Genomic DNA, 26,253 nt, shown 5'->3' with positions numbered 1-26,253 from the left:
AATCCTCATGTCTAAGAGAGATACATTCCAAAACTCCCAGTGGATACCTGAAATCCTGAATAATAGGGATCTCTTCTTTGTGTACTATAGTTGTAGAATAGAATGGCACTGGAGGATGTAGAGAGACCCACAGACATTTCTGAGGAGAGAATATTTTTGAGCATTTGTCTTCGAAATTCTGGATATTGAATCCATGGAAAGATTTTGTACTGTATATGAAAGAAAAGACTCTTGTACTTGTTTTTTTTTTTAAAAAAATCTGCTAGTATATATTATGAGAATAATGACAAAATATTTGTTCTTACCCTGCCTAGGAGGATGATCTCCATCAGATTTTCATGCTCACAGTAGAGGTTCTGCAAGAATTCAGTCGACGTGAAAATCTTAATGCTCAAATGTCTTCAGTCTTTCAACGTTACCTTGCACTAGCCAATCAAGTCTTAAGTTGGAATTTTCTTCCTCCTAATTATATCCTTTAAAGATAACAAAAAGTGTAAGATTCTGAATTCTTACTGTGTTGTTAAAGCTTAGTTTTTTGTTGCATATCACAACTGGAAATGATAGTGAGTTACAACTGGATTGCATGATCTAAAGCAGCAGGAGGCATGGGATTCTGGAGAATTGCACCATCTCATTTTTGGTCACTCGGGGTGGGTGAGGTTGTGACTGCTACTCTGGATGGCCTGGAGTGAGGTTCTTTAAGGGCATTTGGGTTTTTTGTTTCAGAGTGCCTCTTCCACAAATCAGCACCTTAAAGTATCACAGAGCTTCTGGAAGTATTTCTTCAGCTGGCAAATAGAGTAGCTCAGCCAATTTGGGGGGTAAATGTTAGGGAAATCAGATGGTATTCCAAGGCTGACATTGGATTCTGCCCTCCAGCAGGCTGCATAAAGTCTGAAGGCTGTTTTACTGTTCCTGGGTCTAAATTTGTGTATATTATTTAATATTTGCAGTTACTGTTATGTACCTTCAGGTTGTTTCCAGTTTACAGTGACCCTGAGGTGAATAAAGTTCAGTTTAATAACAATAAAAGAGTAGTAAAATGTTTTAAAAGGCAATAAAGGAAGACAGAATCCAATTTAATTAAACAATAACAATACCCAAAAAAGCAACCATAAATCTGAAAAAGCAGACAAAAAAAAGCTGAATTTTGCCACATTAGAAGACAAAAAGGTTGCATAGCTACTGTTCTTGAATCTAAATTGGTGCATATTATTTAATATTTGCAGTTACAATAAAACAGTAACATTTCCAAAGAAGCAACCATAAATTTGAAAAGAAGAGCAGAAAAAAAGCCTGGAATTAAAAAAAAATAAGGATAATAATAAAAGAGAAACAAACCAATTGAGCCTTTGAGGGCAGTAACATATATAGTTTGGGGAGAGGTTTTTTTTTAAGGGGGAGCTATAGCTCACTGAATTCTGCATGGCATGTTGAGTATAATAGGATATTAAAGTATGGAAAGAAAGGGGGAACAAAGCCATGGAGGGCTTTGAAGGTATTAGCAAGGAGCCTTTACAGGAAGCCAGTGAAGGGATGGGGGGAGTTCAAGAGCATATTTGGGATTCAAGAGTGGTATCATATGGTCCATGTTGTGAAGAGAGTAAATAATTTGATAACAGACTCATAAAACGTTGCATTGGAATAATTTCAGGTTCACTTCCATTAATGAAGTAGAGATGTTGCCTGTAACTTGCAACTCTTTCCACCCAAATATTCTAGTATGTCACAAACCGTATTCTGGTAATTAAAAGCTTATATTAACTTGGCATGTCCTGAATCCACTTTCAGCCACATGAAACATGCTAGAATGCCTTAGGTGCATCATCCTCTCTTGGCCATAAAAAAAGGACAATGACAAGCTACCTCTGAATAAAGTTTGCTAATAATTCACTGTAATTACGTCACCCTAAGTCAAAGTTGACATGAAGGTCCATCACAACAATCAACATATTTATAGTAATGAGTGAAAATACCTGGTTTACGGTAGCTTCGTATGGTTGTTCATTTGCTGTACCTAATGCTTCAAGCAGTCTTACATAGATGTCAAGAACTGCACATATAGGCAGTCCCCAAGTTACAAACATCCGACTTACAAACAACTCATAGTAAAGAACGGGGCTGAGGCTATCTGACATGAGAGAAATCTACCACTTGGAAGGGAAATTCACTCTTGAAAGAGTTATCATGGGGAAAAGGTGTCTCCACTGAAACTTCGTCACCAATCTTTGTTTCCACAACAAGCAACATTTTTGTCAAATTAAATTCTCAGAGGGACAGAAAATTTAGTGGAATCTTCTGTACAAGGGCACAACCAGCAAAGCAGGCTGGAGTTACACTTAAAAACTATCTGTTCCAACTTACATACAAATTCAACTTAAGAACCTACAAACCTATCTTGTTAGTAACTTGGGGACTGCCTGTGCTGTGTCTCTTGCTATCCATTGGGATTTGATTCAAGGGCTTCCTGTAGTTTCCATAATCTGTGGATGCTTACATCCTATGGTACATAGTGGTGTAATAAAACAGTATCCCTTATATAAAATGGCAAAACAACAGTTCACTTTTTAGATTTATTTATTTACAATCTTTGGAAATCTTTCCAGTCCATGAATAGTTGAATCCATATATTCAGTATTGATGGATATGGAGTGCTGACTGTATTTGTCCACCGCATTTGAATGAAATGACAAATATCAGAACCAATATATAGGCCTAATGCCATAGTGGACTCTTATAAATCCCTTAGAATGGGCTTTCTCCTCTGCATCTGTGAAAGGGTGCCCCACAGCAGTAATAAGAAGGAGCTAACTTCTAATTCTTTGTATATTAATGTTCTCTTGTGGCTTCAGAGTATTGCCAGTTGCAATACTATATGTTGGTTAACAAAATCAGCCACCTAGTGACTGAAGGTTTCAAATACAAGAGATATATTAAAATTAATATGTCTCTAAAATTAATAAATGGAGCATACATAGCAAGACCCCCATAGTATACATGCCAAATTTCAAGTGCATTGGTTTCATGGTATTGGGAAAGACATCTGAAAGACACGCATTATATATTTTCACTAATGATACTTTCCAGTAGGTTTGTTTGGTGTCTTTGATTTTATAAGAGTGTTGCTTATACTGGAGTAGTAACCACACTGAATTTCCTGGATGAACTGTATTTCAAATCTTAAGGCTCCTAAGCACATTTACAGTAGAGTCTCGCTTATCCAACCTTCACTCATCCAACAATCTCTATTATCCAACGCAGTCTACCTCCTGCCCGAATCCACAGCTGTTTCAATACATTATGATGTTTTGGTGCTAAATTCGTAAATACAGTAATTACTACATAATGTTACAGTGTATTGAACTGTTTTCTATTGTTTTGTTGTAAAACATGGTGTTTTGGTGCTTAATTTGTAAAATCATAACATAATTTGGCATTTAATAGGCTTTTCCTTGATCCCTCCTTATTATCCAACATTTTTGCTTATCCAACGTTCTGCCAGCCCATGTATGTTGGATCAGCGAGACTCTACTTACTGTACATAGACATAATTCCAATGAAATTAACAGAATTTTATTCTAAGTAGGATTTGTCAGTAAAACTCCAGTTTGAAATATACAGTCTTTAATCTTATTCTGAAAGCTATGCTTGTTTTATTTCATTTGTTTTGCTGACTGATGGGAACTTATTTAATAATTGTGCAAAGCATGTCAGCCTGTTTATGCAGATTTGAAAAAAGCTTGTCCTAAATTTCCATATAGCTATTTTATAGAAGCAGCTGGAAACATTTTTAAATGCGTTTGAAGCATGTTTTACACGAGTTTGCATACCTGTTGCATGTGGGGTATCATTTTTATTTCCCTTTCTCCTCTGTCTCATTGGAATGATTATTAAAGCAATTGTGCCACTATGGAATGTCTGGTCATTGTGATCAAACTGTTATCTGGCATTCCTTGGGCATTCTTTTTTTCAGTACTTAATACCTTTTATTCCTTGTCCTCATGCATGAATTATGCTGTGTATGTGAAGAGGCTTAAAGTTTGTTTCCATTGCATTCTTCCTGAATGGGACCTGTTGTATCTGGGATTTTTTATATGAAAAAAAAATCTAAATTGGAATGTTGTTGTTGACCTTGACACCAGATAACTAGGCAGACATTATATAGCTATGTTCGAATCCTCACAAAATGTGATGCTAAAGCCAACAGAGTCCTGGCGTGAGACCCTCCTGGACAGCAGAGTCATGGAGCTTTTCTTCACAGTAAGTCCTATTATCCTGTAGTGCTTGTTTAGTAGGACAAAATCACTCTCATCTTCTGCTCCTGCTTTTGCTACTCCTGTTATTACGTCTTTCTAAGACTGCTGTTGGATTTCTTCTCTCCCTCTTGGATGCAATAGGAGGAATCCAGGTAAGAGTTGTACAAATGAATTCTGTAGTTTGCAAAACAGTATTTCCATAAGTCCAGTTGTCTTTTTAAAAAAATAGAGACTGATAATCTGCGTATATATGGGCACTGAATGGGAAACTCTACTTGTAGAATGGGAATGGCTGAAATCTTCACCAGAGCATAAGAAGGATAGCATCCCTAGCATACATAGTTTTTGCTTGGGCAGTGAATATTTATTGAAGTTCCATGTACAGACAGTTTCCACGTTATGAACAAGATAGGTTCTGTAAGCATGTTCTTAAGTTGAATTTGTATGTAAGTCAGAACAGGTGCATTTTAAGTGCAAATCCAACCCATTCTAAATTATTTTGGATAGCATAGGGAATGGTTAACACTCTTGTGGTGTTTTGTTTTGCTGTCCGGAACCCTCTTCAGAAGATTTCACCTCACTTTCTGTCCCTGTGAAAAATGGATTTTGAAAAATTCGGCTTGTGGAAACAAGGATTGGGAATAAAGCTTCAGTGGAGATACCTTTTTCCCATGATAACTCTTACAGGAGTGGATTTCTCTTATGAGAGGTTTTTTTCCCAGTTCCAGTTGTCCCATAGGAGTTATATGTAAATTGAATGTTTGTAACTTGGGGACTGTCTGTACAAGTGATTTGTTGGAGCCCCCAGAGGCGCAATGGGTTAAATCCTTGTCACAGCAGGACTGCTGACTGAAAAGTCGATGGTTTGAATCCAGGGAGCAGGATGAGCTCCCGTCAGTCAGCTCCAGCTTCTCATGCGGGGACATGAGAGAAGCCTCCAACAGGATGGTAAAACATCTGGGCATCCCCATGGCAACATCCTTGCAGATGGCCAATTCTCTCACACCAGAAGTGACTTGCAGTTTCTCAAGTCACTCCTGATGCGAAAAAAAAAGTGATTTGTTGAATGGGTGGAAGAAGCAATTCAGAACACATACACATACACATTTCAAGAAGATAATTTCCCACTAATTTCATCCTGCTCTCTAGTAATCGAAAGCAACACACTACTTCCCATTGGGGATTTCTTATGTGGATAATACTTCCATGTAGGAAACTTGTGTTTACACTGTAGTAGAGGACAAAAGCAAATGTGTTTGTTTTTACCTCATGTGTTTGTCACTCACTAAAAGGGTGCGCATGGTTCTTTTACATAGAGCTGATCTCTCTGTAGCATTTCTTACGAAGCTAAGATGACATTTCAGTAAACGTCCAGCTGAGTTCTGTACATGTACGGTTAAGCCAATTTCTTAAGAAATAATTTGCAGCATTACTTACTGAAAAATTTCAGTTCTTGGTGGAAATGAGCTATAATCTGGGTTGTTGTGAGTTTTCCGGGCTGTATGACCATGTTCCAGAAGCATTCTCTCCTGATGTTTCACCTGCATGTATAGCAGGCATCCTCAGAGGTTGTGAAGTTTGAAATCCACAAGCATGTGGACAATTTCAACAAAAAGGAATAAACCATGCAAATCTGGCTACCGGTATTAAAAAACTCTAAAATCATAACAATAAATAAAGAAAAACAATAAAAAGCAGGGTAATTCCAGACAATAAGAAACAATCAGGGTCAGCTAATCACCTCCCAACAAAAGATTTCCCCAGACAGTAAGAAGCCAAACCTTGCAACTGCTTGGCCATTAAATGCTAATTGAGGTGGCCAGTTGAAACATTCACACCTACCACAAATAGACAAGAGTTCTAATAATAATAATAATAATAATAATAATACCTTAATTTATACCCCGCCACCATCTCCCCAAGGGACTTGGTGCGGCTTACATGAGGCCAAGCCCACAGTACATCAGTAAACAAAAGCAATAACAAAAACAATCAAAACAAAACAATTAATATCTTTCTCCCATCCTGGACATTCCACAGATATATAAACTCCATTTTCTTAGTTTCCAACAGACCTCACAACCTCTGAGGATGCCTGCCAAAGATGCAGGTGAAATGTCAGGAGAGAATGCTTCTGGAACATGGCCAAACAGCCCAGAAAACTCAGAACAATCCAGTGATTCTGGCCATGAAAGCCTTCGACAATACATTGATCTATAATCTTATTAACATAAATTTCATTGATTGTAAGACACACACTAATTTCATTTCCAGCAACAGAAAAAAACCTCCCTCTATATAAAACACCAACCCCATTTTTAGATGTGTTTATGTGGGGGTGGAGTACATATTAGAATAGAGGAAATACAATATTAGGCGAGTGACCTTGGGAAACTTAGGAAGAAAAGAGTTTGGATTTATGTCCCAAAATAGAATTGTGTATTCTTGGAATTTGAGGATATTGCTTTCAAAGCCAAGAAATATATTTAAAACTTTGTTTAGATGATGAAGATGATACATCTTTTGTATCCCTTTCTAAATCTCTCTCAACAGATTTAGCTGTTGTGTGTACATAGTAACTTGTAATTTTTTTTAAAAAAAATCCCACTCAAGCGTTTTCAAAAAGGTGAAAAACGTACTGGCAGACTACTTAACAGCTGCAGGCAATGTGAACAGCTGTCTAGACAACCCAGACAGTTGCTACTGTCAGCTGGGAAACCTCCTCAAGCAAATAGTTTTTGAGACTTAAGGTTAACCCTTTCTAATATAATTCTCTGTTAAGAACCCTTTAGTTTCAAAAGCTTGTATTTTCATGTAAAATAATGGCATTTCAAATCATAGGACCATTGAGTTGGCCATCCAGTCCAACCCCCTGCCAAAAAGTAAGAAAATTGCATTCAAAGCACTCCAGACAGATGGCCATCCAGCCTCTGTTTAAAAGCTTCCAAAGAAGGAGCCTCCACCACAAATATTGGCACTCTTTACACAAGGGACACTTGCATTGTTGTTACATGAAAACTAATGCATCAGTTTCAATGGTGTGACTAGATTGCTTCCTTTTCCCTACCCTCTTTCCTTTTAATCAGTTGCTGTTTTAGTGCATTATCTGAGCTATTAAAAGATAAAATAGTGTATTTATGTCATCCTTTTTATTTTAATTACAATTATTATTATCTTCCATCAGTTTGCTTCAATCAATTTGCATGATAATGGATAGGACCAGCCTATCTTCTTGACTGCATTTCCCCGTATGAACCAGTGCGGTCTCTAAGATCTGCCAGGAAGGCCCTCCTCTCGGTCCCGACTCTGTCTCAAGTGTGGTTGGTGGGGACAAGGGAGAGGGCCTTCTTGGTGGTGGCCCCACGACTCAGGAACACCCTCCTCAATGAATCTAGACAAGCCCCTTCACTATAACACTTTAGGAAAGAGTTGAAAACAGTTTTTTTGAAAACAGCGGGCATTTGATAATGTTTAGACAGTAACCAGAACTGATAGCCAATCACTTAGCACATTCTGTGCATTCAGCTGGGCTGCTATATTGATCACCTGTATCTTTTAACTGACTCTTTTAACTTGTTTTATCCAATTTATATCCCTGGTTTTTGCAATGTTTTATTGATTTCATGTTGATGTATTTTATTTTATGTATTATGTATTTTATGTATGGCATCTTTGTATGCTATTTTGTAAGCTGCCCTGAGTCCCTATGGGAGATGATGGCAGGGTATAAATAAAGTATTATTATTATTATTATTATTATTATTATTATTATGCTGTATAATGTAATTGTAAAGATTCCTAAGACCATTATTTTCTGAGCATGAATTCCATGTGCTTTATTTGGCATCCAGTAATTTCTTTTACAACAAGCCTTCTGCTATCATCTATTTCATCATAACACAGCCTTGAAATGAAAAAAGCATTTTTATAATCTATCTCCATCAGAGTATTTTTGGATGCTGAATTGGAGAAAAACACAATAAAACGTCATACCACACACAGTTCTTTCCCAAAACAATATTTTTCTCAATTCAACTCTTGCTCAGTTTTGATTAAATGCAGGCACTGATGTTCTAGTATGATGTCTTTTGACGTTTTTGAACCAATTTTGTGAACAAAAGTATTTTGAAAGTCCATTAAAAGAGTTTAGCCCTTTTTATTGTTTACTCTTTACTAACCAAAATATTATTCAGTCTCTCTCTCTCACACACACACATATATAACTTCAGAGCAAGTTGTAAAAAAACTTGTATGAGATTAAGCAAATCTGAGGTCATTTTTTGAACTGGAACATCACATTCCTATAAAAAAGCTTTTATGGCCCTCAGTTTTGCAGGCCTGCGTAATCAGTGAACAAATGAATGTTTATTTTGCCGAATGATTTATTGTTGGAAAAAGCCTTGTAAAGGGAGTTAGTATCAACGGGGAATGAATCCTGCTTATGGCAATAAGATTCAAGTCGTTTTAAAGGAAAAGGAGGGTATTGCTATACAAAATACATTTGTTTTCTTGAAGGTTCTGTGTTTACCTCTGCTAAAGAAGCATCCCTTGATTGAACTTGTGGACTAACTTTAGCAAGACGCTGTAGCCCAGGCATAGTTAGCATAATACGGATGGCTGTCATTATTGCTGTTTTTAGAAGTAGCAGCATGTCTGACTGGCTGGCATCTGTTTCTCTCTAAGACTCAACATGCATAGACATTTCAACATGTAGGTAGGTCCCAGTGAAACGCTGGCTTTGATTAATTAAATAGGGCTTACGAAGCTGGTTGTGTTGAGAGGGCAGCTCCGAAGGTTTACATGCCTAGGAATAATAGCTTGTTTATTTCATTTTGATCAGAAGCTTGAATAAATTCTGTGTGTGCCTGTGTGCGCCTCTTTAGGATCCTGAGCCATGTGACTGTATAGTAAAAGAACATCTTATTTCCTCCTCCCCACCCCCTGATGCGGCGTTAACCCTCTCGCTTCCGAAAAGGTGCATCGAAAAATTAGAGAAGACACAGATATGGCACAAGACTCCCTGCAGTGCTTAGCCCAGCTAGCCTCGCTACACGGGCCAGTGTTTCCTGACGAAAGTTCCCAAGTCGATTATTTAGCTCACTTCATTGAAGGATTGCTCAACACTATCAATGGGTATGGAATACGATTGCTTCCTAGAATTTAGGTTTGCTCTGGGAGGGGGAAGGAGGGTGGGACTCCCCTTGTTGTTTTGTCGCTTGAACCATGGCATGAAACTGCTTTAAAAGATCTTTCTGAAGAATGCCACAAGTGACTCTCATTTGAACATGCCGGTGGAAATACTGACCCCTTTTTTCCTCTTTGTGTCAAATGTTTGCTCTATAGAATTGAAATAGAGGACTCGGAAGCAGTGGGGATTTCAAGCATAATCAGCAACTTAATCACGGTATTCCCTCGCAATATATTAACAGCCATTCCAAATGAACTTTTTTCTTCATTCGTGAACTGCCTCACACACCTGACTTGCTCTTTTGGGAGAAGTGCTGCCTTGGAAGAAGTGGTAAGTACCAACTTTCAGAAGCCTCACTCCCAAATGCTGGCTTTTTAATTGTCATATAGTATTCCCCCTTCCCAACAGTCAAATAGATTTCTGGAGCTTAAATGAATTGCTTCTGTGTTTTATGTAGAAAGGAGCTTAGTCTGAGAGTACTTCGTGAAATGTGAGACAATATTAGCTTAGCATTTAGTTCCAGTTGAACCTTGCAACCTTTAACTGAATTCACTTATTTAAATCATATTTTAATCCCTTTCTTGATTATACTGCCTTTTGACGTTTACCTGTGAGCATAACTGAGAATTTAAAAAAACACTTTCACACAGAAGAGACTAAAATCGTAAGGTGAAAAATGGTGAATTGAACAGTTGTTTAAATTCTTGCAGTTTTTCCTTCTAAAGTTTCCAATGAATATTAGTTCTGGTTATGTGATCTCGTAAATGTGCTTACAACAAACAGTTAAATGGACTTAAATGGCTGGGATTTTAGGGTTTTATCACAGGAGGACTTTAGTTTTCTTCGGTGCTGTGATTCCTTCTCTAAATAGTTTCATTAATTTTATAATAATGCAGGCTGAGTATCCCGGTATCAGAAATACCTGGTTTGGATTTCAGTTATTTCAGATATTGATTTATTTGCATATACGTAATGAAGTATCTTGGAGATACTAACTTCATTTATGTTTCATAGACACCTTACACACATAGCGTGCCATAACTTTATAGACATTTTTAATCATGTTGTACATGAAACATACATGGACATAGAACTATAAGAAAGCAAAAGTGTCACTATCCCAACTACCCATGTGGACTGTTTCGGATTTTGGAGCATTTCCAATTCCCCGATACCATGTATACTCAAGTATAAGCCAACCCAAATATAAGCTGAGGCACCTAATTTTACCACAAAATTTGGGGGAACATATTGACTTGAGGATAAGCCGAGGTGGAAAATGCAGCAACTACTAGTAAATTTTAGAATAATAAGATACCAATAAAATTACATTAATTGAGGTATCAGTAGGTTAAATGTTTTTGAATGAAACTCTGATGAAACCATTATTCTATCCTTTGATGTAAATGTGCTTACATATCCTAATAATAATGAGAGTAAAATAACAAATGTAATAAAATAATAGTAATAGAGTAAAATAATGGAAATGTAATACTAACAATAATAATAGGCAAAATAATAAATAGAATAATAATAAATAGAATAAAATAATAAATGTAACAACAACAACAATAAAGTGAAATAATAACTTTAACCTGAGTATAAGCCAAGGGGGGCTTTTTCATCCAAAAAAGGGCTGAAAAACTCAGCTTATACTCGAGTATATATGGTAACTGTAATACAGCATAATTTAACAACTTTACAGAAGTATAAATAAAATATTTGACAGTAGGAATATAGTTCAGTGGTGAAAGTGTAGGTATAATTCTTGAAAAAGCAGCATCTAAACGGCACACAGAGTTTGGGAAACTATTTATCCTGATGATTATTTTGATAAATCTTTCCACAGAAGGCTGTGGTATTGTGGTGGTTTCATGTTGTCGTTATTTTTGTTGCATAAAATATTTATTTGTTTATTTATTGCATTGATACACTGCTTTTCTCACCTATCAGGGGACTCAAAGCAGTTGCCAACATAATAATGGCAATCACTGTAATGCGGTGTATACAACAATATTGAAAAGAAAGATCAGTAAATGTTAGGTACATATACCGAGCATATTCATCCACTCCCACCCACTCCACACATACTCATTACTTGTTTTTGGTTTTATACATATTAATGGAAGTACAGTCTTTGTGTTTGCATTTTGGAGACTAATGACCAAAAGGATCCATTTGTAACCCATGGTCCTGTACATCTTCCACTGTGTTTTTTTCTGCTCTTTTCTTCAGTTTGCATAAAACAATTTGGCATTTGGGGTTTATAGTAGTTAAACAGACCTCACAACCTCTGAGGGTGCCTGCCATAGATGCAGGCGAAACATCAGGAGAGAATGCTTCTGGAACATGGCCATACAGCCCAGAAAACACACAACAACCCAGAGATGTGATTCTTCATAAAGACATTTTGTCCAGTAAAAAATACTGAGTGAATGAGAGAAATTATGTGGGTACAAAGTAGGACTTGAACATCACCTTCACACTTGACTAGATCAGGGCAAGAACAATCTGCATGCTTGTAGCTTTTAAATACAGAGACTAAATCAGCTCTCTGCACACTACAAGTCCTTTGATGGCAATATCTGTTTTGGGTGTCGGGCTTGATCATTGATTTCTCCCAATCTTGCTCCATAGCTTTATATCTATGCCATTTGATTTTCCCCCATATCTTTTTTTTTTGTATTCATGTGTACAGGCTTATGTGATTATGTAGGTAACATGTTTTTTGCTCATTGTGGTCTTAAGAATTTTGCCCTGTGATTGGTAGTTTCATATAGCATCAGGAGTTCACTCAGTGTCAACTATGGTAAATTTGTTTATGCCAAATGAATCTTTCATCAAATGTTTCTTCCATCATTTGTATACATCTCTTAAGAGTCTGAAAGGCATATTGTCACCATAGTCCAGACTGCAACTATAATGGAATTATAGTTGCAGAATTTGTATAATAATAATAATAATAATAATAATAATAATAATAATAATAAATTTGTATTATTATAATAACGGCACTCCGTGCAGTCATGCTGGCCACATGACCTTGGAGGTGTCTACAGACAATGTGGCTCTTCAGCTTAGAAATGGAGATGAGCACCACCCCCCAGAGTCCGACCCGACTAGACTTAATGTCAGGGGAAACCTTTACCGTTACTATAATATATCGTTTTGTTGCTTGTTGCTTTTTTTTTTGGTCACAAATGGCTATGTCCCAAACACCAGATGGGTATTAAATTCCCCGCAGAGTATTTTTCATGGGCAGTTCTTAATAATTTGTAGGTTCATACTTGTACAGTGTGTCCTCATCCCCAAAAAGTCGTTAATTTTTCGTGTGTTCTAATTAAATGGCCAGGAAGCACACAAGAGGATTCTTGAATAAACTAATTCTTTCTTTTCTTTTTTTTGGGGTGGGGGGGATCTCTTCTAATAGGCTTTAGTAATGTAGGAAAAATCCTGTTGTGCAGATCTTTCCTCAAGTTGACATGTTTTTCAAGAAGACCAATTTCTGAGCTACCTGAGCATTAGACACGATAATTTAATGACTTGGCTTTTGAGGCATTAAAAATTTTCGGATATATCCTATGGAATTACTTTGTCTCTGTTGGAAATTTAGAAAGGAGAGAGTACTGTTACCACTTTTCCTTTTTGGGTATTATCGCATTATCTGGGCGGAGGCCAAAAAGGGGTGCCAGACAAAGAAGGCTAGTCCATTTGGGGGGCAGTTGAAGGAAGGAATCCATTTCCCCATTTCATTGGTTATTCCCCCTCCCCACTTCCCTTTGGATAAATGAGAATTGTTTCCATGATGGCGACATGGATGGGGGGAATAATAGGAAAACAGGGGAAAATGGTTTTACTTCTTCAAACCTTCCCCCTCCCCCATAAAATAAACTATCCTTCTCTTGTCTGGTGCCCCCTTTTGACCTCTGCCCGGATAAGAGAACAGTACCCCCTTTTCTACATCTGATGAAGGAAACACCATATTTACTGATATATAAGTTGATCTCATTTATAATTCAAGAGCAGGTTTAGGGACCAAAACTATGGATTTTGATAGGATTTGTAGATAAGTCAAGGTCATTTAGTGGAGAATGGAAAGTGCCAGTGCTGCCTCAGGGAGTCGGCTGCCTTGGCTCCACCACCATTTCCCCACTGGGTGTTAGAAAAAGCCAGAAGCACAGCCATTGTGGTGAATGGAGAGGGTGGGGGGTCAATGCTTGTTTTAGATTCTTCTGGGACCAACTTAGGCCTTGCCTTTTGCTGGTCTACACAAAGAAATAAATAATTCCTTTTTGGGATAAGAGTTAAGATAAAGTGCCCATTTTGATTTATGGAGAAGCTGTCACAGGCTTTTTTTTTGGGGGGGGGGGGGTGATTTTTGATTGAAGTGTTAGGGCTTATACATGGATATGTAGGGTAATATATGAAAGCTCATGCTATCAACTTCATTCTCTTTGCAATTTTCTAAGGTGCTACAATATTCCCTTGCATACTTCTTTTCTCTTAATGATCTTTGGCAGGCCTCCACAAACCTGATTGCCTGGTTATCTTGCTTAGAAAGACACTGAGAGGCATACAGAGACTTCCCCTTATTTACTGCAAATATCAGAGAATATGGGATAGAATTGAGAGTGGGGGTGAAGTTGCACTGCATTTTGCTGAGTGTTTCTACTTCAAATCTCAGCATAACAGAAAATCTTTCCTCTGCCAATTGGAAGAGAGTCAAAGGCATAGTATGAAATCAGACTCGCAGTAATTTTTGGAAGAAGCTGAAACAGCCCATGAGTCAGTTCCACATCTCAGCGTGTAATTTGTTTTAAGATGTGTATCTTGCCCTTCGTTGCTAAATGATTGTAGAGTGGTCATGATATATAATACATATAAAATACAGTTTTAAGAGATACAATATATACTACCCTTCTGGTATCCCAGTGTAATAAACCGAACCTGTTGATTGATGCCCCAATATACTCCAAAATCTGATACTTGAGGGATACAAGGTGCCTCCCTACAACTTAGTGGAGAACGTGGTGTTTTAACGGCCACAAATAATTTCTGTTTACTAACTTAAGCCAAAATTTGTAATTCTGAATAGATCCATCGAATCATAAAGTTGGGAGAAACCATGAAAGCCATCCAGTCCCTGCCATGTAGGAATACACAAGCAAAACAATCCCAACAAATGGCCATCCAGCCTTTGTTTAAAACCCTCCATAGAAGGAGACTCCACCACATAGCTGTAGAATTAAAGTGTCATTTAATACATAGCAATGTAAGAAGTTTCCTTATACTGAGTGTTTTATACTGAGTGGGCTAATACTGTCAATTCTGAAGTGTAATGGAACATGTCTACTTAGAGGTGAGTCCTATCAGATGCACATTCCTCAACAAAACATTTGATAAGTTACCCCTTAGACCAGACATGTGTAAGCGGCCTGGGATTTCTGGGAGTTGAAATTCAGAACACCTTAGACAGCTGCTAGATTTTTGCTATTTGTCCATGAGTTAAATGAATATATGACGTTGGAGTCTTTTTGTTTCGACAAAATCATACTTATTTATTACTATAAAAAGTACAGTATTTCATGAATTTTTTATTCATGATTCTAATAATCTTCTTTACAAAAATGTTCAATAAAAATGAATTAACTATATTTAAGTTTTGTCATTTTCTTTAACATCCATCAATGAACTGGAACTGTAAGAATCACAAACTTAATTCCTCTTCCAAAATAGAGTTCCTTTGTCATCTCCTTCTTGTTGTATCTCCCTGGATTCCTGAAAGTCAATCTCATGGTTTGGAAATACCTCTGTAATTGTTTGGATATAACCTGGGAAAAGATTGCAGTGGGTGGAATAGCATAAATCAACTGCATAACCCACTCTCTGAGTGATTTTAGATTATATTTTAGATTTGATGTGGGCAACTATGAGTCACTCAGGTTATATTGGAGATGTGCCTCTTAAGGGACATTTAGGGGCAAACAAAATAATAAATACCAAATGTGAACATCTATACACATAATAAAAGTGAAAAAATGTGTGTGTGTGGCTGAGGTGTCCACTTACACAGACAGGCTCCTGCCTTCACAAACAGCTGTAGCTCCCACTACTCAGAAAACACCAATGGCCCTGCTTCCATTGACATTGCTGGTTATAATGAGTGCCATGAACATATACAAGAGCCCTGCCAGTATCCTCCACTAACACAATCCTGCCCACCACCCAAGTGAAGACTTTCATATGGGGACAATTTTATCCTAGATTTTCTGTGTTTCCTCCATCACAGGCATCCCAGTGTTTCTTTCTCTCTCCATTGGTGTGGAATTTGCATGATCCCGCCCACTGCCTCTCCCTTAACCCTTTCCTACTGTTTTTCTGTGGGGCACAGCAAACACAGCGGAATTGAGCAGCAAGTTGTATCAAGACAGAGCACTGTGACCCCCACCAACAATGGACCTGGTCCACATTTGACACACCGAACTCCCTTGACTAACAAAAAATACTGGAAGGCTTTGGGGAGAATTGACCTTGATTTATAGGAGTTGTAGATCACCCACAACCTTATGCATTTTGTAAAAGAAAATGACTTTTTCTAATAAACCTGGGCAATGGCAGATACCCAAGCTAGTATTGAGATAAATATGAATATCTGTGAAGTATTCTGATAATCTTGTGTGTTCGAAGAAGGACTGAACTTTTAGATGCTCAATAGGCATAACACTTCCTGGATACGGGCTTGGACATGAATTATGATAATAAGTCTTTTTGTTTTATTTCCTCAGCTTGACAAAGATGACATGGTATACATGGAAGCATATGACAAGCTCTTGGAATCCTGGCTTACTTTGGTGCAAGATGATAAACATTTCCATAAAGGCTTCTTTACTCAACACGCTGTTCAGGTTTTTAATTCTTACATCCAATGCCACTTAGCTGCTCCTGATGGTACAAGGAATTTGGTAAGTTATTCTAATGGGGGACCATGGAATATAGAACTATTTGGTTGGCCTCCTTTGAAATCTACATTGTCACATTCTGGCGTGCTAAACCCTGATTTAGCTGGACAAGATGGATCACAATAACACTTGATTTTTAAAAAAATCTAATTAAAACAAACCTGAAAGATAAAGAAAGCAGAACCATAAGACCCAAGACATTTTGTTGTTCTTGTTGAAATAATAATGACAGGACACTTGGACTAGAATGCTGTTGGTGCTAGGATCATGGTCTGTTAAGATAGCTTTTACTAATACATTACTTTTGACTTATTTTAAGTTGCTCTAAGACATCTTGTTCATTGTGTTTTTATCATATTTAAACTACTGTACATACTTTTGTATAAGTTGACCTCATGCATAAGTTGACAGCAGGCTTTGGTCCAAAAATACAGAGTTTGATCTGACCCATGGGTAAGTTGGAGGTGACTCTACATAGAGAAGAAATCTCATCTTGGCCACCATTGCCATTTTCATGTCAAGGCATTTAACTCAGAGAAGGGAATGTTTCCCTTTCAGATAAAAATTAAGGTACTATTCCTACATTGTCCCATGGATTAGTTGACCCAGTTTTTTGAGGTTGATTTTTTGACTTAAATGTTTAGACTTATACATGGGTATATACAGTAGTTTATTGTTTTCATCTAGAAATGTTTTACACTGTGCATTGTTTTGTCTGTGAACCACTCTGAATTCCCATGATAAAGGGCAAATTATAAATATTTTGATAAAGAAAATGAATCTTCAGGGGGCCATTGCAGCAGACATGGGAGGAAGCAGCTGCTTTCTCTGGGCCGCCTGTATCCAAATGCCTGGCTTTAAGGGTGTGGATGGTGGGATTCCTCAGAGCCGAGGCACATGCAATTGTCGAAACCAGGCCTGCACATAATGCAGGCAAAGATGAAGTATTTTGACTACTTAATGAAAAGATAGGAAAGCCTGGAGAAGATCATGATGCTGGGGAAAATGGAAGGAAAAAGCAAGTGGGGCTGACCAATGGCAAGATGGATGGATGCTATTCTTGAAGTGACTGGCTTTAAGGAGCTGTGGGTGGCGATGGCCTACAGGGAGCTCTGGTGTGGGCTGGTCCATAAGATCACTAAGAGTTGGAAGCGACTGAATGTAGGGAGCAAGCATGTTTTCTGCTTCCATGGAGACTAGGACACGGAACAATGGTTTCAAACTACAAGAAAGGAGATTCCATCTGAACATTAAGAAGAACTTCCTGACAGAGAGCCGTTCAGCAGTGGAATTCTGCCCCAGAGTGTGGTGGAGGCTCCTTCTTTGGAAGCTTTTAAACAGAGGCTGGATGGCCATTTGTCGGGGGTGCTTTGAATGCAGTATTCCTGCTTCTTGGCAGGGGGTTGGACTGGATGGCCCATGAAGTCTCTTCCAACTCTATGATTCTATGAATGAGTAAACAACAAAGGCCTGCACAACCTGTGGCCCTCCAGATGTTTTGAACTTCAGCTCCAGGAATTCCTGACCATTAGACAAGCTGACCAAGGCTTCTGGGAGTCCTGGACACCTGGAGAGCCATAGGTTTTGAAGGCCTGGTCTAAGCCATCTGCCTCAGAATGCCTTCGGTCTGAGGTTCTTCTGGAAGCTAAGCATTCAGAAATGGACAATTTAGAGCTGGCAGTCTATTCCTCCAATTAATGTTTTGGTGGCTTTGCTGCCTTTTTCCTCGCCTTTGTCGTATTTTTCGCTGTATTGTATTTCTGTTTTGCCTTTGATGTCCATTGGCAATGTAACTGTGCTGGCAGAGCTAACTGGATTCCTGATTCAAGATGGTGTATTAGAACAAACAACAGTTGTGAGAAACCATTGCGAGAAAAAGTTCATGCAGCATTCTTGATTCGTGCTTCAAAATTTCAAGGAGCCAGAGTCTGATTGTGTGGAGCTGGATAGTACGTGTCTAGCCTGATCTTTAGTGTGTGCTGTAAGACTATTACAGTTGTGATCATTCTAGCTTTAGAGTCCCAAGAAGCCACAAGAACATGGCACACGCCTGTAGCATTTTAAGAGTTTAAAAAGGGGTGTATTTTTTGCTTTGTTACCAGATTTTGATGTGGGCGCCTTGAGATATACAATGAGCTATTTTACCATAATTATAATGAATGTATTATAAAGTTTATGAAAGTGCTTCTCTTCTGAAAAGTTTTACCTAAAGCCCAGGCTAGTACTCTTGGTGCCACTGTGGGTTATAAGTGCCAGTATCAGTCTAAATGCCATAAATGAAGTCTTTAAATTGATGCCTTGGCAGTCTTAGCACAACTTGTTTACAGAACTTAATTCATGAACTTCTGTGAGATAAGTTGATTATCCCATGAGTAACTGTTTAAAAGCCACAGCTGACATGGTAGAGCTGGGCTGGTTCACTATCAAAGAAGCAGCTAGGCTTTTCAAATAGAGGGACACTCTTCAGTAAACAGCTGAGGCTTTGAAGTTGTTAAGAGCATTATTTGACGGTTTGCCTAAAGGAAAGAGGGCTGAAAGAGCCCTTCAGAGATGAGGCATGGCTTGGATCCAGTTTCCAACATCCTTACTGTGTTGTCTTAAGCGAAACATAGAAAGAAGCAGGAACAGAGTAATTCCTCTTTTTAATAATTAGGGTATAACGAAGTTACACTACACTCATAATTTAAAGGTATAGAATGGCTCTATTTTCATTGTGTGAAATAACTTCTGTACAGTGGGCTCTTGGTATCCATTGAGTTTTGGTTACAGAACCCACACCAATGGGTACCAAAATCAATGAGTGCTCAAGTCCTTTTTATACAATGGTGTAGTAAAGTATTATCCCTTATATAAAATGGTATTGGATATTATACACACACACACTAGCTGTACCCGCCACGCTTTGCTGTGGCCAACCTTCCTTCCCTCTTTCTCTCCTTTTTTCCTACCCTTCCTCTCTCTTTCCTTCCCTCTTTTCCTTTCCCTTCTTCTTTCTTCCTTCTCTACCTGTTTCTTTTCTCGCTTCCTTTGCTCTTTGGTTCCATCCTTCCTTGTCTCTTTCCTTCCTTCCATCCCTCTTTCTCTCTTTTGTTCCTTCTCTCCTTCCTTCCCTCTTTCACTTTTTTATTTCCTTCTCTCCTTCCTTCTCTACCTTTCCTTCTCTCCTTCTTTCCCTCTTTCTCTCCCTCCTTTTCTCCTTCCTTCCTTCTTTCTCTTCTTTCCCTCAGTCTCTCCCTCCTTCTCTATTTACTTCCTTCTCTACCCTCCTTTCTTTCCTTCTCCTTCTTTCTCTCCCTCCTCCTCTCCTTCCTTCTCTACCCTTTTTTCTTTCCTTCTCTCCCTCATTCTCTCCCTCTTCCTTTCCCCTTTCTGTGTATGTGTTGTGTGTGTGTGTGTGTGCATATATGTGTGTGTATGTATGTGTTTGCCTGTATATGTGGTTTTGCGCATGAGTTGTAATGTAATTTTTGTTGTTTTGGCTTTTTAAAGCCCTTCTGCTATGTTTTTCAGTGTTTCTATGAGTGATGGTCACTCGTTGGCCTGAGAGGTGTCTTGTGTCCAAATTTGGTGTCAATTCGTACAGTGGTTTTTGAGTTCTGTTAATCCCACAAATGAACATTACCTTATATATATAGAGAGAGAGAGGGAGGACAGGGGTATATTTTCAAGTTAGTCATGGCTAACCAGCTCTCTTATAAGAAAGTCCATGTAGGACTCCAAATGTCACATCCCCCTTCATTGTTATTCCTGCTTCTTATAGTTCTTTAACAAATATTTGATCCATAAACGGGCTTCTTCTTTTATCCAATGACTACTAGGTTTTAGATATATCACTTCATCAAAAACCTTTGGAAGTCGCAAGTACACAGTGCCTACTGGATCACTGTTGCCCATGTTTTAAGAAGTGAATTAATTTCTTAAATCTAGTACAGGCATGGGCAAACTTTGGCCCTCCAGATGTTTTGCACTTCAACTCCCACAATTCCTAACAGCCTACCGAATTGTGGGAGTTAAAGTCCAAAACACCTGGAGGGCCACAGTTTGCCCATGCCTGATCTAGCACAACAGATCTTACCTTTGCCAAAGCAGTTGCTGCTTTTTCAGCAGGATTTGCACTTTTTCTATGCATGATGATGTTATCCCTAATAAAACCTTTCCCCACTACCTGGAACAGACTTCAAGATAATTCGCCTATATTTTCCTGATAATCTCTCGAATGTCTTTCAAAATTGGTGTTATTTGGCCAATTCATCATCCTCTTGTTCAGAGGCTGGTTTTAAGAACACTTAAATATTTTAGTTAGAAAATCAACAGTTTTGCTTTTGAGACATTTTTTACCTTGTTGATTTGTTTTTTGTGCTGTTAATGAGGCTTTGAACTTCATCTCGTTTCTGTAACATTTGCCTCAACTCCTTATTCTTCATTTCTCATAATATTAGTTCAGGCACAGATGTTTTCCCTATGTCTTCAATAATGATTGTTTCTATAGAACTTCTGTTGTGCCACATTTTCTAAAATTATTTGAGAATTCATCTTCACAATCAGTATGGAAATTATTCCTATTTGAAAGACTAGACCTGAGAAGTAACCGACCACCTCAACTAAAGAAAATCTTCCTGGAAATTAATGCCTAATAACCTTGATGGTTGTTTGGTCCCCATATCCACAGAGGATATGTTCCAAGACCCCCTGTGGATACTTGATAATAGCAAAGCCTCTTTTTGATTATAGTTCATGAGCTGGATGCATATCATAGAATTACATCTAGAATTGCACTTGCAGGAATATTTTTTGAATCATACATAAGTGATATCATTTCCCTTAAGTCTTCGTGGATTATGGGGTTGCACTATCTATCAGCTGCAGTAACACAGATCGTATCAATTGTTTTAATGTTTTTAATGTACCTGTTGAATGTTTTTGAATGTTTTATGATGGTGATGCATCTTTGATGCTTGTTGTGAGGCTGCCCTTAGCGCCCCCACCCCCCACCCCCAGGGGTGAGAAGGGTGGGATATAAGTATAGGAAATCAATAAATGAATGCCTCTTGTACTGGGTTGTGGGAAGCTTGTGCATGAGGTGCAATTGTGTTAATGTTCTGCTTCATGGTCCTTCTGTAGGTATCTAGTTGGCTGCTATGGGAACTAAATGGTGGATTAGATCAGCCTTCGATTTAATCCAGCATGGCTGTTCATGTGCATTTTTGATATTACAGTGTGAACAGCAGAAAAAGGCTGTTAATAGCAATAATCAGAAAGCTACACCTTTTGTTTGGGGATCTTTCCTTCTTGAGTGTTCTCACCAAGGGCTCGTCTACAAATGTTAATCTGTATGTGATTATCATTGACCATCTGACGTCTTGAAAAACAATGAAACTGCTATAGAATTTGCTTACACAATGTCATGCATTTATATGTTCATAACTTCTTTAAAATCCCAGACTGCCAATGGTGTGGCCTCTAGAGAAGAGGAGGAAATAAGTGAGCTTCAGGAGGATGATAGAGAACAGTTTTCCGACCAACTGGCCAGTGTGGGCATGTTAGGAAGAATTGCTGCTGAACACTGTATACCTCTTCTTACAAGGTATAGTTTAGATAATTTCTGAATATACCACATTTATTTAATATCATTTTATGCACACAAGCACTTAATGTAAATGTAGCTACAATGAAGTTTCCTGAATGTTTTCCTTTAGTTTATTAGAAGACAGAGTGACGAGGCTTCATGGCCAGTTACAAAGGCATCAGCAGTTAATTGGTTCAGCAGGATCAGGCCCCATTGACAACAAAGTACTTGATGACCTTTACGAGGATATTCATTGGCTTATTCTAGTCACAGGTGAGTTGAAAAGTTCTTCAAAAAGAACATGTGATATCACTCCACTGCAAACTGAAATCCCATTGCCCAGCCTTATTGTCTGTTAGCTTTTGTTTACCATTGAAAAGTAGTGTGAATGCAGTTTACACATGCAGCTGGACCCTTTGTGAGCAAGGAGAAAGAGATGTCCTATAAGAGTGGCCAGTCTTTCAGAATATGTGCCCTCCTCCCATACCAAAGGCTAAAGTTGGAAAGCAATTTTTGCCCCATGTAAAGATGGTGAAAAGATTTCTGTGTTGTTGGTATAATACGTAAAAAAAAGTCCCAAGTAGAGCCAACACTACTCAGTAAGAGAAAGCAATTTGCATAGGGATGAAGCAGTTTTTATGTTTTACATTAAGCTAGGATCTTTTTAAAACAGGAAATAGGGGTGATTTTTTGTCATTTCTCCTTTCCACAAAAAATCTGTCAAGCTTCAGTGACCTTTCAAGGCTCACAATAAGCTCTCAGTTCAGTAGGTTCTTGTTCCTTCAGTCTATAATTTTCCCTAGACATTGATTTCTAGGAAGCCTGATGGGTCTATCTGTCTGCCTTCCATCGCAAAGAAAAACAAACCCTGAATTCCACTATTGCCAAAGGTGTCTGTCCACCACAGAAAAGCAAGCTTATCACCAGGCCCCCAAGACCTCTGAGTTGGTAGGCTGATAGCTACACAAAAGCATTGGTCAACTGGATTTCCCCTCCTCTGGTCAGGGATAAGGCTGTATAATCCTTTCCATGGGGTAGGGCTTAAAATAATCTGGTGCTGACAATAACTGTTTGCACTCCTCCCCCTGCAAATTGAGATGTAGCTTTCTGTCTTCTGAAACATGGACCAGTGTCAGATCAGAACAAGGAGGGAAGCAAACATGAAGTTGTGCAAGTATCAGAAAAAGAGCCATTGCAGTAGTACCTCCACTTCTTCCCCTGACACATAAAAATCTTGGGTTCCTTCACATGGACTGCCTCCTATGCCTGGGAAGTAGGGATTGTTTGGATTTGGAATCAGTCTCAAATTCTCCAGAAGTAGCCTCCAGGGACAGGAACTTCATCTTGGTGTGTGCTGCTCCTTCCCTTACTTGGGGCAAATAAAACATAATGTGTTAAGTCCAATGTTAAGTCCAACACACAATATGTCATTTATAATGTCACTTCTTCGAGATTCTGTATAATTAATTATCTTAAGCAGCCATTTGCTGTAAAATGCCATTGATATGCTATTTACCTGGTAGTTAATTCTCCTAGAGAGTGTAAAGCTTGCCCCATAAGACAGCATTTTGGTTGAAGGAGTTTAAGTCCTATGTAACTACATGGGTTGGGATCACTATAGCCAACTGATATGTCCATCAGAGCCCTGAACTCTACCTGACATCCACACAATCAGATTAGGATTGTTGATCCAAAATGACATGCAAGCTCCAAACAAAATGAAACTCTTCCCACATATGTAAGTTTGTTCTTAATAGATGTATTGTTGCCCCTCACACACAAAATTTCCTTTGTGCACTTTTTAAACATTATACAACTCTTGGCTGTTACACATGAAATGTCTGAAGTTAACCTATGCTGCAAATTCAGTGCAAGTGGAAAAAAAACTGAGTTAAAGCTAGTAGTAGCCATACTCATCTGTGTTGTAACAAAGCTTGCACTATGCCTTATTCAAACGTGAGCTTATGTTTGCTGTTATTTGAAAGTGCTATATTTTATTCTGTACTTCTTCCCATGATTGTATTTTATTGTAGTCTTTAGATTGTGTTCTCACATACAGAAAATAGATAAAATAAATGTAAGTTACAGTTTAAGCATATGATAGCCTTAGTCAAATGATGATGCTAGTGCTCTCAACATCTCTTGTTATGGCCCTTTAATCAGTATTTAATTTAGGTTAGGAAACCTGAGGTCACTACTTTCTTTTTTTGTTTGTTTGCTTTTAATTTTAAGGCTACCTCTTAGCTAATGATACTCAGGGAGAGACTCCGCTAATACCTCCAGAAATAATGGAGTATTCCATTAAGCACTCAACTGAGGTTGACATCAATACGACGCTTCAAATTCTTGGATCTCCAGGAGAAAAGGCCTCTTCCATTCCAGGGTACAACAGAACTGATTCTGTTATTAGGTAATTTATTTAGTATTTTAATACCAAATATTGAAACCAAATCAGGAGATAGGGCTAGCACCACAGAGTATTACTCTTGTCAAAGCATTGTGAATGTCACAAATGGTGAAACATGGCAAACCAGGCTTTATGTCACATTACCATAGTGGCCTAGATATGATGTTCCAGGAGAAAAACAAAACTAAAGATTGCACAATTTTGAGAAAAGGCAGAGCTGCGTTGCAAGTTAAAATCTGCTTTTAGTGTAGGAGCAACTTGGATTGAATTACCAACTCTAGAGAGCTGAGTGTCCAAACACAGGTGTAAATAGGTTGTTAAAGGGAAATAAACTGAATTTTGTGGACATGTGTAGAAATTACACCTTGCAGTGCAATAAATGCATGTATTAACTGAAATAAATATCTCATAGGAGGGTAGAAATGTCTACTCAACATGTTAGCCTGAGTAGGAGTTAAGTTTTATGTCCAGTTTCAGATTTTCATAACTAAAAATTATTGGATGTTAGTGCTGCATTTAGGAGAACCAATGGTATGTTCTTGATGGAGTTTGAAAAATCTATTTAGTTGTCTTTTACAAAGGAATAATAAGATTAATGCCTAATTCCAAAAGCAGTGGGTTAAACCGCTTAGCTGCTGAACTTGCTGACCAAAATATCCGCAGTTTGAATCCATGGAGTGGGGTGAGCTCCTGCTGTTAACCCCAGCTTCTGCCAACCTAGCAGTTCGAAAACATGCAAATGTGAGTAGATCAGTAGGTACTGCTTTGGCAGGAAGGTAACGGCGCTCCATGTAGTCATGCTGGCCACATGACCTTGGAGGTGTCTATGGACAACGCTGCTCTTCGGCTTAGAAATGGAGATGAGCACCCATTCTCCACAGTCTGACACAGCTAAACTTAATGTCAGGGGAACCCTTTACCTTAACCTTAACCTTGAAGAAGTGATAGTGTGATTTGTCCCTTGTCTGAGTCCAAATGATGATTAAAACTTGTTTCTTTCAGGGTGAATGTTCATCAGAAATCCATATACATGTTGTATTGCTTTGCATTTGGTCCTGAAGTTAATAAGACTTTTACATGACACAACAAAAATTATATCTAGACTGTTATTCTCCTAATTTGATTGCATAGTCTTGTGATCCATGTGGAAGTCTTGAGATCAGACTTCACCGTTAAATATAGAGAGGAAGGGAATGTAGAATACTTATGTCTCAAAAATAACTTCAGAATGGTACTTGCCAGTTTTTAGTAGTTGAGATTAAAATATCTTACAGGAACCCTATAAAAATGAAATTAAGAAAGCAGGTGAAAGTATGTGATCCGGAAAAAGTCAACTTAAAATACCAGTGAGTTCAGATTTAATTCAGTGGTTCTCAACCTGTGAGTCCCCAGGTGTTTTGGCCTACAACTCGCAGAAATCCCAACCAATTTACCAGCTGTTAGGATTTCTGGGAGTTGAAGGCCAAAACACCTGGGGACCCACAGGTTGAGAACCACTGATTTAACTGAACACTTCAGTATCTGAGTACCATTTGGATTTTACACTTTTTGAAAAAACACTTCACTCATTAAACATTAAATACATGTGCATATAGTTGACAAATATTTGTCCCAATATATAGATTGTCTTTCAAATATCAATAATGGTCAGTTCAAAGAAGAAGTCAGTATTCTGCAATACAATTTATTTAAAGAATTGATTTATACTCAGTCATACCATTAGTGATGTACTGAGCAATGGCTCTTTCCCCTCCTCATTATTATGAGAAGTTGCCTAACTTTTTCAGAGTTTCCTGTTCTTCCACTATAGTAATAAATGAAAACACAGCTCTCTATGTCCGTTTGAGTGATCTGCTCAGCGGTTTTTAAATTTAACC

The 26,253-nt window shown here is 38.2% G+C and overlaps 1 protein-coding gene across 1 annotated transcript in view; it reads left to right on the top strand.

Annotated features, from left to right (window-relative positions):
* XPO4 (exportin 4) overlaps positions 1 to 26,253 on the top strand; it is an 82,245-nt gene that overhangs the window by 38,696 nt on the left and 17,296 nt on the right. The window contains exons 6-13 of the mRNA XM_060770952.2: positions 315 to 468; positions 4,148 to 4,260; positions 9,232 to 9,389; positions 9,600 to 9,774; positions 16,230 to 16,406; positions 21,845 to 21,987; positions 22,100 to 22,242; positions 24,202 to 24,379. Of these exons, the coding sequence (XP_060626935.1) occupies positions 315 to 468; positions 4,148 to 4,260; positions 9,232 to 9,389; positions 9,600 to 9,774; positions 16,230 to 16,406; positions 21,845 to 21,987; positions 22,100 to 22,242; positions 24,202 to 24,379 (1,241 nt within the window). The remainder of the gene's footprint in view (positions 1 to 314; positions 469 to 4,147; positions 4,261 to 9,231; positions 9,390 to 9,599; positions 9,775 to 16,229; positions 16,407 to 21,844; positions 21,988 to 22,099; positions 22,243 to 24,201; positions 24,380 to 26,253) is intronic.

This window comes from Anolis sagrei, chromosome 3 (assembly GCF_037176765.1).
Source record: "Anolis sagrei isolate rAnoSag1 chromosome 3, rAnoSag1.mat, whole genome shotgun sequence".
NCBI lineage: Eukaryota > Metazoa > Chordata > Lepidosauria > Squamata > Dactyloidae > Anolis > Anolis sagrei.
This window is presented reverse-complemented; position numbering and strand designations above follow the sequence as displayed.